The sequence below is a fragment of the Triticum urartu genome, chromosome 2A, assembly GCF_056163025.1.
Source record: "Triticum urartu cultivar PI428250 chromosome 2A, HENAU_Tu73, whole genome shotgun sequence".
Lineage (NCBI taxonomy): Eukaryota > Viridiplantae > Streptophyta > Magnoliopsida > Poales > Poaceae > Triticum > Triticum urartu.
The window spans coordinates 741,506,191-741,519,412 of record NC_141874.1 but is presented as its reverse complement, the minus strand read 5'-3'; the positions used below and the strand labels follow the sequence as shown (position 1 = coordinate 741,519,412).

At 46.4% G+C, this 13,222-nt stretch overlaps 2 protein-coding genes and 1 long non-coding RNA gene across 3 annotated transcripts; all 3 read left to right on the top strand.

Annotated features, from left to right (window-relative positions):
* Positions 1-46: 46 nt before the first annotated feature.
* On the top strand, positions 47-798 carry LOC147987522 (uncharacterized). The gene is made up of 3 exons (XM_087540364.1): positions 47-265; positions 342-452; positions 544-798. The coding sequence occupies exons 1-3, from the start codon at positions 47-49 to the stop codon at positions 796-798; spliced, it is 585 nt and encodes a 194-aa protein (XP_087396490.1).
* A 4,535-nt stretch (positions 799-5,333) lies between these two features.
* LOC147987521 (uncharacterized) lies at positions 5,334-5,977 on the top strand. The gene is made up of 3 exons (XR_015615297.1): positions 5,334-5,419; positions 5,548-5,793; positions 5,898-5,977. It is a non-coding gene; the product is annotated as an uncharacterized LOC147987521 (long non-coding RNA).
* Positions 5,978-6,106: 129 nt separating this feature from the next.
* On the top strand, positions 6,107-7,555 carry LOC147987520 (uncharacterized). The gene is made up of 6 exons (XM_087542416.1): positions 6,107-6,306; positions 6,407-6,531; positions 6,611-6,670; positions 6,781-7,059; positions 7,154-7,228; positions 7,315-7,555. Exons 1-6 carry the CDS (start codon positions 6,107-6,109, stop codon positions 7,527-7,529), a joined length of 954 nt encoding a protein of 317 aa, XP_087398542.1. The 3' UTR covers positions 7,530-7,555.
* The last annotated feature ends 5,667 nt before the right edge of the window (positions 7,556-13,222 follow it).

Genomic DNA, 13,222 nt, shown 5'->3' with positions numbered 1-13,222 from the left:
CAGCTCTGGCCGTACCCACATATTCAAAATTCAAACAAGGTACCATATGCAGGAAAAGGGGGCCCTTGGAGCTGGCAGAAGGCACGGTATAAATAGGAGGCCAAGGCTGAGGTGCTACACTTCAGACACACCACTGCCCACAACTCAGTTCGAAAAATTTCAAATCGCCCGCCTGCATCCGATGGGAGGCTCACTCGCTGAATCGGGAAGTAGTGGCACAACCAGAGGCGAGGGGCATAATGCGTTCCTCCACTTGATTAATCCCGTGAGTTCCTCCAATCTTCTTCTAAAATTGGTTTGTGATGTAGGCATATGCTTCAGCGGTGCATCGATTTCTAAAGGAAGCAAAAATCTGCTTGTTGCAACCTTCATCTCCATCCCGGGCGGACTCCGTATCTACCGCTTGGAGCACGACGCACCAGCCAGCCGAGTTGGAGGTCGGGAATGGAGAGGTGAGCATTTCGAACTGTACAAAACTATCGCGCAGACAGCTGAACCTTACCTCAATCCAGTCTGATACGGTTATGTCTCGATTCTCTTCAGGGCGAGGTCGTCCAAGACGATGCGTTTGACGAGCAGCCTCTCGTCCATGGTTTGGATGCCATGGTGGGGCAAGAACCCTTGGAAGAAGGGTTTGGCGACTACGATCCAACTGCTGCTCCTGACTCTCCGCGAAGCACTGGTAGCTCAGCCGTCGACGACGAATCTGGTGTCATCTATGGTGTTTGCGTTGTAGACTCTCAAGATGAAGAAGACATTGTCAGCATGACGCCGAAATGCCGTCGTATTATAGAGTAGAAAGCGTAGCTAGATGAGAAGTGGTATGTGATTAGTGTGGCAAGAGATGACGGTGATTTAGTTCCTTCCACGCGTTACTCTAAAGGCATCCTTGAATGTAAAATGTAGTTTCCCGTCTCGTGTTCACTCACTTTCCGTCAGTAATGTTGAACTCCAGGGGCATGTGTGGCAGGTACGGGAGAGAGGGCATGGGATGAGGCCAATCTATATTTTTTTCCTGACTTATTTCCCCTTGTCATGGAGCTGCGCGTGTTCTTGTGGGTCAATAAATATAATTGGAAAAAAGACCAGCGACTAAAGAATACATGATATAAAATTAGTTCGTCCGATTTGCCTCAGTTGTGTGAGTGGGGGATATATGTCGTGAAATGCAAAGAAGCATAATAAATGCCTGGGTGGGTTGGCGTTGGCAGCAAGAGGGAGGACCGCTGCTCCCGGTTATTCCTTCCTCTTGGCATGGACCGCACTGAAACAGTGAATGAACTGTTCCCACCGGGGAGCATTTCAGCTAGTACCGATCTGGTTCTGGAAAAAAGGACAAGCGTACATCTCCTGTGTCCGTCCACTATGGGCAGATTGCGTAGGTAGGCACTTTTAGAAGCTGGGTTCAGATGGACCACGTAGTAAACAACCTGAATAAATTTTAAAAAAGTGAGCATATACACTCCGTGATGGGTGATATTTTGCAACAGGATCATGATCCCACGAGGCGGTGTGGTACGCTAAATTCATCCCAGGACGAACCGTGTGCCACTCCAAAACGCAGCTACCCCGGTCATCGATTGCACAAAAAATCATAATAAAATGGCAATAAAAAAGGCTGCGTTTGAAATTTTTGGGTGGCGTGGTCAGCTAGCAGTAAACGTGACTTGACCTTTCACTGTGTCACGGGGGGTGAGAGACAACTCGTAGCCTCATTTACAAGAAGGCTACCCGGCCAGCAGCCAGATGAAGGAAATATGCCCTAGAGGCAATAATAAAGTTATTATTTATTTCCTTATATCATGATAAATGTTTATTATTCATGCTAGAATTGTATTAACCGGAAACATAATACATGTGTGAATACATAGACAAACAGAGTGTCACTAGTATGCCTCTACTTGACTAGCTCGTTAATCAAAGATGGTTATGTTTCCTAACCATGGACAAAGAGTTGTTATTTGATTAAGGGGATCACATGATTAGTTGAATGATCTGATTGACATGACCCATTCCATTAGCTTAGCACCCGATCGTTTAGTATGTTGCTATTGCTTTCTTCATGACTTATACATGTTCCTATGACTATGAGATTATGCAACTCCCATTTGCCGGAGGAACAATTTGTGTGCTACCAAACGTCACAACGTAACTGGGTGATTATAAAGGAGCTCTACAGGTGTCTCCAAAGGTACATGTTGGGTTGGCGTATTTCGAGATTAGGATTTGTCACTCCGAATGTCGGAGAGGTATCTCTGGGCCCTCTCGGTAATGCACATCACTTAAGCCTTGCAAGCATTGCAACTAATGAGTTAGTTGCGGGATGATGTATTACGGAACGAGTAAAGAGACTTGCCGGTAACGAGATTGAACTAGGTATTGGATACCGACGATCGAATCTCGGGCAAGTAACATACCGATGACAAAGGGAACAACGTATGTTGTTATGCGGTCTGACCGATAAAAGACCTTCGTAGAATATGTAGGAACCAATATGGGCATCCAGGTCCCGCTATTGGTTATTGACCAGAGACGTGTCTCGGTCATGTCTACATTGTTCTCGAACCGTGGGGTCCGCACGCTTAAGGTTTCGATGACAGCTATATTATGAGTTTATGAGTTTTGATGTACCGAAGGAGTTCGGAGTCCCGGATAAGATCGGGGACACGACGAGGAGTCTCGAAATGGTCGAGACGTAAAGATCGATATATTGGATGACTATATTCGGACTTCGGAAAGGTTCCGAGTGATTCGGGTATTTTTCGGAGTACCGAAGAGTTACGGGAATTCGCCGGGAGAAGTATTGGGCCTTATTGGGCCATACGGGAAAGAGAGAGGGGCTGCCTAGGGCAGGCCACGCCCCCCCAAGGACTAGTCCAAATTGGACTAGGGGGAGGGGCTGCGCCCCTTCCTTGTTTCCTACTCCTACTACATGGAAGGACTCCTAGTTGGACTAGGAAAGGGGGAATCCTACTCCCGATGGGAGTAGGACTCCCCTAGGGCGCGCCATAGAGAGGGCCGGCCCTCCCCTCCTCCACTCCTTTATATAGGGGGGCAGGGGGCACCCCATAGACACACAAGTTGATCTTCGTGATCGTTCCTTAGCCGTGTGCGGTGCCCCCCTCCACGATATTACACCTCGGTCATATTGTAGCGGTGCTTAGGCGAAGCCCTGCGACGGTTGAACATCAAGATCGTCACCACGCCGTCGTGCTGACGGAGCACCTCCCCGATGCTTTGCTGGATCGGAGCCCGGGGAGCGTCATCGAGCTGAACGTGTGCCAAGAACTCGGAGGTGCCGGAGTAATGGTGCTTGGATCGGTTGGACCGGGAAGACCTACGACTACTTCCTCTACGTTGCGTCAACGCTTCCGCTTCGGTCTACGAGGGTACGTAGACAACACTGTCCCCTCTCGTTGCTATGCATCACCATGATCTTGCGTGTGCGTAGGAAATTTTTGAAATTACTATGTTCCCCAACACCAGAGTACTACTTTCTCCATCCCAGCTGCTTCACTTCCTCCTCCTCCACTGCTCCATCCCCCATAAACACTGTTGGAGCAGAACTAGATCTGGCGACCGAGTGTTGAGACAACGACGAGATCATCTGCGCCCCCGCCGATAGTGCTCAAGGGAGGTTCCCCGATTTGGCAGCAGAATAAGTGCCAAGGGTGCTTTCCAAGCTGCACTTTTCACTTTTCTTTGGGCTGCACTTTTGAGGTTGATTTTCCATTGGTTGGTGGTGCTGTCCTTTTCTAACTCCAAATCCTTGATTCCTTGGGTAGGGCATTGGGCATGGAATTGCTGGATCGTCCACGCAAGAGGAATCTACCATGTGGAGATGGTGATGGCGATGGAAAGAAGAAAAAACCAAGATCCGTCGGACCCAGCAAAGGATCCAGCGATGGAGCCGGTGCTCGAGGTGGGAGCACTTCTCCAGCCACCCCCAATGCCTCGGTAAGATGATATCCAACAGTTCATCTTATCCGCAAAAATCATCTTCGCCCCGTCCATCAGGATTCGATTCAATTCTTTCTGCGCTGTTCTACTCTTGCAATGTTTTTTAGTGCGACAGATTAAGCCTGATGGGTGTGGTCGTCCGGCAACAAATCTTGCAGGGTGGAGCTGCTGCCGTCGGAGAGGTGCCGAAGGATGCTACAAGGAAAAGGAGGCGAGTGATGGTCAATGAAAACAACCAAGGGTCGTCGAGAAGGCGTGTACCTCGCCGTACGCTTGTGTTGGCTCATGGGTATCCACATCATGCCGGTTAAGTAATACAAATTGTGCCGCCGGGCCTGCTAGCCGAATTGACAATACTCCATGGTAGAGTAGTAAGGTGTACTTGGAGCTGTCAACATGTCCTCCGACTAGGGTTCAGTCACTACCCACTAGTGCATAGAAGTGGCATGGCCAGCTTGTTGACTGCTGCATGGACTGGGGAGGCTGATAGAAGGTTCTATGCATGGCTACTTAGTAGGTTTAGGTGGCAAGACATGAGATTCACTTTCCCTGATGGCCAGCATAGATATTTCACTCCAAGATCCATTGTTAGAACATTGGGTCTGAGTAATAGTGGCCACCAAGTCAGTCTGATAAAGTTGCCTCCAAAACATAGGCAGAATTTGGCACTACGTATTAGAACAATCCTAGGGATAGAGAGTAAGAAGCATGCCAGGGACGGGGGTTGACAATTCACGCCGTAAGCGATGCTATCAATAGAATGATCGCTTCAGGAGATCTCGGTTATAGAGACAGAGCTTTTGAGATGGCTTTCTCACTGTTAGCGGCTGGGACATGTGTTGGTCCTAAGAAGTCCTACACTTCGATCCCTTGGGAGATGTTTGCGTGTGTGCTCTGCGATGAGGGGACTAGTGAGTACGATCTAGCAGAATGGGCATTTGAAATCATCAGAGTAGCTGTGAAGAAACTGCAAAAAGATTTGGCGGCTGGGATCAGAACTCTGATTGTGGGCGGTAGCCATTTGGCTCTCATTGTAAGTGCATTTGGATAGTATTTTACAACATGTATGCACTGAATCATCATATACAAATGAAAGAAACTGAATCCCTAACACGTTCGTCCACTTCCCTTGTTTTATTGATTGAACACTAGCAGCCGTGGTTCTTCGACTGGATGAACTTCGGTGCAGATAATGTGGAGCCACACACCGTCCCCCGCATCAGCGTTTACACCGGGGAGATATGCAGGAGGCTGATATATTTCACAAGGGAATACCCCTTTATTTTTAATGTAAGACCTGATAAAAAATTAATGTACTTGCTGTCCATGCAAATGTGAACTAACACAGAAAAATTTTGTTGCTTCACATGTGCAGACCAAGTCTTATGATGAGTTCAACCCATAGATGATGTGTGGCACAGGGTGGTGGGCGAGCCTGGTGGGATCCTGCGACATCCAGGTAAAGAGGAACGAGCGTTAGTGATTTCCATTGAAAAATAAGAGAGAGCTTGCCAAGATTTTAGAATAATGTAGCCTAATTTACTGAAACAATGCTATGTTTTCGGTGGGAAACAGCACAACTTGAAGTGTTGCGAGCTGTTCAGGATATCATTGTAGCAAACCAACAGGCTGCCATGGATTGTTCCAGAGAGGAAGGTGAGGAGGATCCCAGAGTTGAATCCGAGGACGAAGAGAAGCATAGGGAACACACAACTGCTAAAGGTAAATGAGCAGCAGAAGAGAGTTCAGATAGCTCGAGCAGCGACAGTGATGACGAACCAATCAACCCTAGTGTCCGACTAGGCAGAATGTTGGAACGAGCTGACATAAGAGGTTTGCTTCGTAGCACTTACCATTCAAAAGATATCATACAATGATAATAAGAAAAGAACGAGTGCACGAGGACTAACTATTGTTTTTTTCAAATGTCGATGCAGGTGAAAACATTGATCCACCAAATCCCAATGCCAGCATAAGAATCAGCAATGATGTCTGGAATGCCCGCGTTACAGGCAAGTATTGACAAAGAAAATTGCATTTCCCATTATCATTTCCGAAATGAAGTTGTAATAATTGGAAAAACAAGTGTTGATATGGAGCTTCAACATGCTGCTATTAACATGCAGGCCCGCGTAGCATGAACCGCATGAGGCAACATCTGCAGCCTAGAATTGGTGATCAAGACGCTGGGGGGAGTGTAGCAAGGGGAAATGCTAGAGATCCAGCTATGCTACGTAGCAGGGGAGAGAACCTGAGAGCAGAGCTGGCAGAACTTGAGGCCCAGGCGAAAGCAGACCTAGAATGTGGGTCTAAGGAAATTCTTGAACAAACTAAATTTCATTTGTGGTAGCGACATAGGTTGCACTACAAGTAAGGAATTTGTACCATTCTGAAAATTATTCATCTGTGTAACATTTGCGCAAATCCATGGAATTTTCCCGCATAGGGAAGGAACTTCTCATGATGATCCAGTGCATGTTGACGAGGAGAGACGTGAGCGTCTAAGGACCTTATCTGCAGCTGCACTAGTTGTTGTGGAGCAAGCTATGGATAATCCAGAAGTTGTCAAAGGTTTGTCATACAACTCAATGCATAAAGCTATCTTGTTTTGGACGTGATATGTAACATATTAAGAAAAATTTGATGGCAGGCATATTTGATCAAGCTAGAAGACTTCTTTCAAACGTTGGAGCGGACACAGGTGCCGAAGGTAACAAATAAAGGAAAGCGATCATCAACATTGTTGTTTGCACATTTTACTTTCTGATTCTGGATGAATAGTGCTTGTTTTATTTAATGATTTCAATTGTGACTATGCAGATGCTGGAGCAGACATTCATGCATATGGCAACACCAGATCGAATGATAACAATCACGAACAGATAAACTGGGCAGAACTGGAGAGAGACAGCCAAGGTCACCAACAACAAAACGGAGGTGAAGCTGCAGGGGAGATCCTAACTGAAGGCGAAGTTAGGGACAACAACTGGAGGGAGCTGCTGAATGCAAGCCAACAGGCTGCTGCAAACCTGTCTCCATTCGCCACCAACGGTGAGCGTATGGTCAGCAGGGGACAGGACGCCTTGCGTCATAACGAGGGTATAAATTGCTGCCATACCAATATGCTGCAGCCATTCCCAAGCATCACAAAAATGTCAGTCAGATCTAATGTCAACTATTTTCCGGTGTTCAGATCTAGATGATGAGTTCTTCGGGGGTGCATCATTGGTGCGTACTGACTATTCTGGTGAAGAAGATGATTCGACAGGTATGGTCCTATGAAGACATTCCTCCAATGTTATTTTTAATTAATATTTGTTAGAAATGATCCTGAAAAAAATCTGTGTTTTGCAGAGTTGGATGACGACTTTCTGGCAGTAGCATCCCAAGTCCTAATCGACTACATGGACATAGCTGAAGCAATGAATGGTGAAACAACTATGTTGGGATTGAATAACTTAAATGATTTGCTAGCTGCCCTGAACACATGCATCCGGTGGATCACCTGGATAGGAGGTTTACTTCTGAATTTGACAAAAATGTCCCTACATGACTACATGTTGATTTAACAAAGCATTACTATATCGAAACAAAACAGGAGATGTTTAAAAATAACCTTGGTATTATGTGTCAATCAGCAGTACTTGTGGTTGGTAGTGCAAGGCCAGGAGATGCTGATGATGAAGACCCCCCCCCATCAGCGGCCCTATATTGCTGGGTTGGCATGGTGTTCCAGATGCACCAGGCAGTCCAGCAGATAGGGGAGAGCAGCGTTCTGTTGGAAATATGCCCTAGAGGCAATAATAAAAGCATTATTATTATATTTCCTTGTTCGTGATAATTGTCTTTATTCATGCTATAATTGTGTTATTCGGAAATCGTAATACATGTGTGAATAATAGACACCAACATGTCCCTAGTAAGCCTCTAGTTGACTAGCTCGTTGATCAACAAATAGTCATGGTTTCCTGACTATGGACATTGGATGTCATTAATAACGAGATCACATCATTAGGAGAATGATGTGATGGACAAGACCCAATCGTAAGCATAGCACAAGATCGTATAGTTCGTTTGCTAGAGTTTTTCCAATGTCAAGTATCCTTTCCTTAGACCATGAGATCGTGTAACTCCCGGATACCGTAGGAGTGCTTTGGATGTACCAAACGTCACAACGTAACTGGGTGACAATACAGGTATACTATGGGTATCTCCGAAAGTGTCTGTTGGGTTGACACGGATCAAGACGGGGATTTGTCACTCCGTATGACTGAGAGGTATCACTGGGCCCACTCGGTAATGCATCATCATTATGAGCTCAAAGTGACCAAGTGTCTGGTCACGGGATCATGCATTATGGTACGAGTAAAGTGACTTGCCGGTAACAAGATTGAACGAGGTATTGGGATACCGACGATCGAATCTCGGGCAAGTAACATACCGACTGGCAAAGGGAATTGAATACGGGGTTGCTTGAATCCTCGACATCGTGGTTCATCCAATGAGATCATCGTGGAGCATGTGGGAGCCAACATGGGTATCCAGATCCCGCTGTTGGTTATTGACCGGAGAGTCGTCTCGGTCATGTCTGCATGTCTCCCGAACCCGTAGGGTCTACACACTTAAGGTTCGGTGACGCTAGGGTTGTGAAGATATGTATATGCAGTAACCCGAATGTTGTTCGGAGTCCCGGATGAGATCCCGGACGTCACGAGGAGTTTCGGAATGGTCCGAAGGTAAAGAATTATATATAGGAAGTGCTATTTCGGCCATCGGGACAAGTTTCGGGGTCACCGGTATTGTACCGGGACCACCGGAAGGGTCACGGGGTCCACCGGGTGGGGCCACCCATCCCGGAGGGCCCCATGGGCCAAAGTGGGGAGGGGAACCAGCCCATAGTGGGCTGGTGCGCCCCCCTAGGCCCACCCCATGCGCCTAGGGTTGAAACCCTAGGGGTGGGGGGGGGGGCGCCCCACCTTGCCTTGGGGGCCACTCCAGCCCTGGCCGCCGCCCCCCTAGGAGATCCAATCTCCTAGGGCCGGCGCCCCCCTATGGGAGCCTATATATATGAGGGGGAGGGAGGGGGCAGCCGCACCTTGAGTCTTGGCGCCTTCCTCTCCCCTGCTACACCTCTTCCTCTCATAGTATACGGCGAAGCCCTGCTACTGTGACGCCCTGCATCCACCACCACACCGTCGTGCTGCTGGATCTTCATCAACCTCTCCTTCCCCCTTGCTGGATCAAGAAGGAGGATTCGTTACGCTGACCTTACGTGTGTTGAACGCGGAGGTGCCGTCCGTTCGGCGCTAGGATCTCCGGTGATTTGGATCACGTCGAGTACGACTACCTCATCCCCGTTCTTTGAACGCTTCCGCTCACGATCTACAAAGGTATGTAGATGCATCCGATCACTCGTTGCTAGATGAACTCCTAGATGGATCTTGGTGAAACCGTAGGAAATTTTTTTGTTTTCTGCAACGTTCCCCAACAGTGGCATCATGAGCTAGGTCTATGCGTAGTTCTTTATGCACGAGTAGAACACAATTTGTTGTGGGCGTAGATGTTGTCAACTTTCTTGCCGCTACTAGTCTTATCTTGCTTCAGCGGTATTGTGGGATGAAGCGGCCCGGACCAACCTTACACGTACGCTTACGTGAGACCGATTCCACCGACTGACATGCACTACTTGCATAAGGTGGCTATTGGGTGTCTGTCTCTCCCACTTTAGTTGGAGCGGATTCGATGAAAAGGGTCCTTATGAAGGGTAAATAGAAGTTGGCAAATCACGTTGTGGCTTTCACGTAGGTAAGAAAACGTTCTTGCTAGAACCCTATTTCAGCCACGTAAAACTTGCAACAACAATTAGAGGACGTCTAACTTGTTTTTGCAGCAAGTGCTTTGTGATATGATATGGCCAAAGTTGTGATGAATGATGAATGATATATATGTGATGTATGAGATGCTCATGCTATTGTAATAGGAATCACGACTTGCATGTCGATGAGTATGACAACCGGAAGGAGCCATAGGAGTTGTCTTTATTTTTTGTACGACCTGCGTGTCATTGAGAAACGCCATGTAAATTACTTTACTTTATTGCTAAACGCGTTAGCCATAGTAGTAGAAGTAATAGTTGGCGAGCAACTTCATGGAGACACGATGATGGAGATCATGATGATGGAGATCATGGTGTCAAGCCGGTGACAAGATGATCATGGAGCCCTAAGATGGAGATCAAAGGAGCTATGTGATATTGGCCATATCATGTCACTATTATTATTTGATTGCATGTGATGTTTATCATGTTTTGCATCTTGTTTACTTATCACGACGGTAGTAAATAATATGATCCCTCATAATAATTTCAAGAAAGTGTCCCCCCTAACTGTGCACCGTTGCGACAGTTCGTTGTTTTGAAGCACCACGTGATGATCGGGTGTGATAGATTCTAACGTTCACATACAACGGGTGTAAGACAGATTTACACATGCAAACACTTAGGTTGACTTGACGAGCCTAGCATGTACAGACATGGCCTCGGAACACAGAAGATCGAAAGGTCGAGCATGAGTCGTATAGAAGATACGATCAACATGAAGATGTTCACCGACGTTGATTAGTCCGTCTCACGTGATGATCGGACACAGCCTAATTGACTCGGATCATGTTATACTTAGATGACTAGAAGAGGGATGTCTATCTAAGTGGGATTTCATTAAAATTTGATTAGATGAACTTAATTATCATGAACTTAGTCTAAAATATTTACAATATGTCTTGTAGATCAAATGGCCAACGTAGTCCTCAACTTCAACGCGTTCCTAGAGAAAACCAAGCTGAAAGACAATGGCAGCAACTACACGGACTGGGTCCGGAACCTGAGGATCATCCTCATAGCTGCCAAGAAAGATTATGTCCTACAAGCACCGCTGGGTGACGCACCTGTTCTCCCTGCAGAACAAGACATTATGAACGCTTGGCAGACACGTACCGATGACTACTCCCTCGTTCAGTGCGGCATGCTTTACAGCTTAGAGCTGGGACTCCAAAAACGTTTTGAGAGACATGGAGCATATGAGATGTTCGAAGAGCTGAAAATGGTTTTTCAAGCTCATGCCCGGGTCGAGAGATATGAAGTCTCGGACAAATTCTTCAGCTGTAAGATGGAGGAAAATAGTTCTGTCAGTGAGCACATACTCACTATGTCTGGGTTGCATAACCACTTGACTCAGCTGGGAGTTAATCTCTCGGATGACGCGGTCATTGATAGAATCCTCCAGTCGCTTCCACCAAGCTACAAGAGCTTCGTGATGAACTTCAATATGCAGGGGATGGAAAAGACCATTCCTGAAGTATCTGCTATGCTGAAATCAGCAGAGGTAGAAGTCAATAAGGAATATCAAGTGTTGATGGTGAATAAAACCACTAAGTTCAAAAAGGGCAAGGGTAAGAAGAACTTCAAGAAGGACGGCAAGGAAGTTGCCGCGCCCGGCAAGCAAGCTGCCGGGAAGAAGCCAAAGAATGGACCCAAGCCCGAGACTGAGTGCTTTTATTGCAAGGGAAGTGGTCACTGGAAGCGGAATTGCCCCAAATACTTAGCGGACAAGAAGGCCGGCAAAACAAAAGGTATATGTGATATACATGTAATTGATGTGTACCTTACCAGTACTCGTAGTAGCTCTTGGGTATTTGATACCGGTGCAGTTGCTCACATTTGTAACTCAAAGCAGGAGCTGCGGAATAAGCGGAGACTGGCGAAGGATGAGGTGACGATGCGCGTCGAGAATGGTTCCAAGGTCGATGTGATCGCCGTCGGCACGCTGCCTCTTCATTTACCTACGGGATTAGTTTTGAACCTCAATAATTGTTATTTAGTGCCAAGTTTGAGCATGAACATTGTATCAGGATCTCGTTTGATACGAGATGGCTACTCATTTAAATCCGAGAATAATGGTTGTTCTATTTATATGAGAGATATGTTTTATGGTCATGCTCCGATGGTGAATGGTTTATTCTTAATGAATCTCGAGCGTAATGCTACACATGTTCATAGTGTGAATACCAAAAGATGTAAGGTTGATAATGATAGTCCCACATACTTGTGGCACTGCCGCCTTGGTCACATAGGTGTCAAACGCATGAAGAAGCTCCATGCAGATGGACTTTTAGAGTCTCTTGATTATGAATAATTTGACACGTGCGAACCATGCCTCATGGGTAAAATGACCAAGACTCCGTTCTCAGGAACAATGGAGCGAGCAACCAACTTATTGGAAATCATACATACTGATGTGTGCGGTCCAATGAGTGTTGAGGCTCGCGGTGGCTATCGTTATGTTCTCACCCTCACTGATGACTTGAGTAGATATGGGTATATCTATTTGATGAAACACAAGTCTAAGACCTTTGAAAAGTTCAAGGAATTTCAGAGTGAGGTTGAAAATCAACGTGACAGGAAAATCAAGTTCCTATGATCAGATCGTGGAGGAGAATACTTGAGTCATGAATTTGGCACACACTTAAGAAAATGTGGAATAGTTTCACAACTCACGCCTCCTGGAACACCTCAGCGTAATGGTGTGTCCGAACATCGTAATCGCACTCTATTAGATATGGTGCGATCTATGATGTCTCTTACCGATTTACCGCTATATTTTTGGGGCTATGCTTTAGAGACTGCCGCATTCACTTTAAATAGGGCTCCGTCGAAATCCGTTGAGACGACACCGTATGAATTATGGTTTGGGAAGAAACCTAAGCTGTCATTTCTAAAAGTTTGGGGATGCGATGCTTATGTCAAGAAACTTCAACCTGAAAAGCTCGAACCCAAGTCAGAAAAATGCGTCTTCATAGGATACCCTAAAGAAACTATTGGGTATACCTTCTACCTCAGATCCGAAGGCAAGATCTTTGTTGCCAAGAATGGATCCTTTCTAGAGAAGGAGTTTCTCTCGAAAGAAGTAAGTGGGAGGAAAGTAGAACTTGATGAAGTATTACCTCTTGAACCAGAAAATGGCGCAACTCAAGAAAATGTTCCTGAGGTGCCTGCACCGACTAGAGAGGAAGTTAATGATGATGATCAAGATACTTCTGATCAAGCTCCTACTGAAATTCGTTGGTCCACAAGGACACGTTCCGCACCAGAGTGGTACGACAACCCTGTCCTGGAAATCATGTTGTTAGACAATGGTGAACCTTCGAACTATGAAGAAGCAATGGCGGGCCCGGATTCCGACAAATGGCTGGAAGCCATGAAATCCGA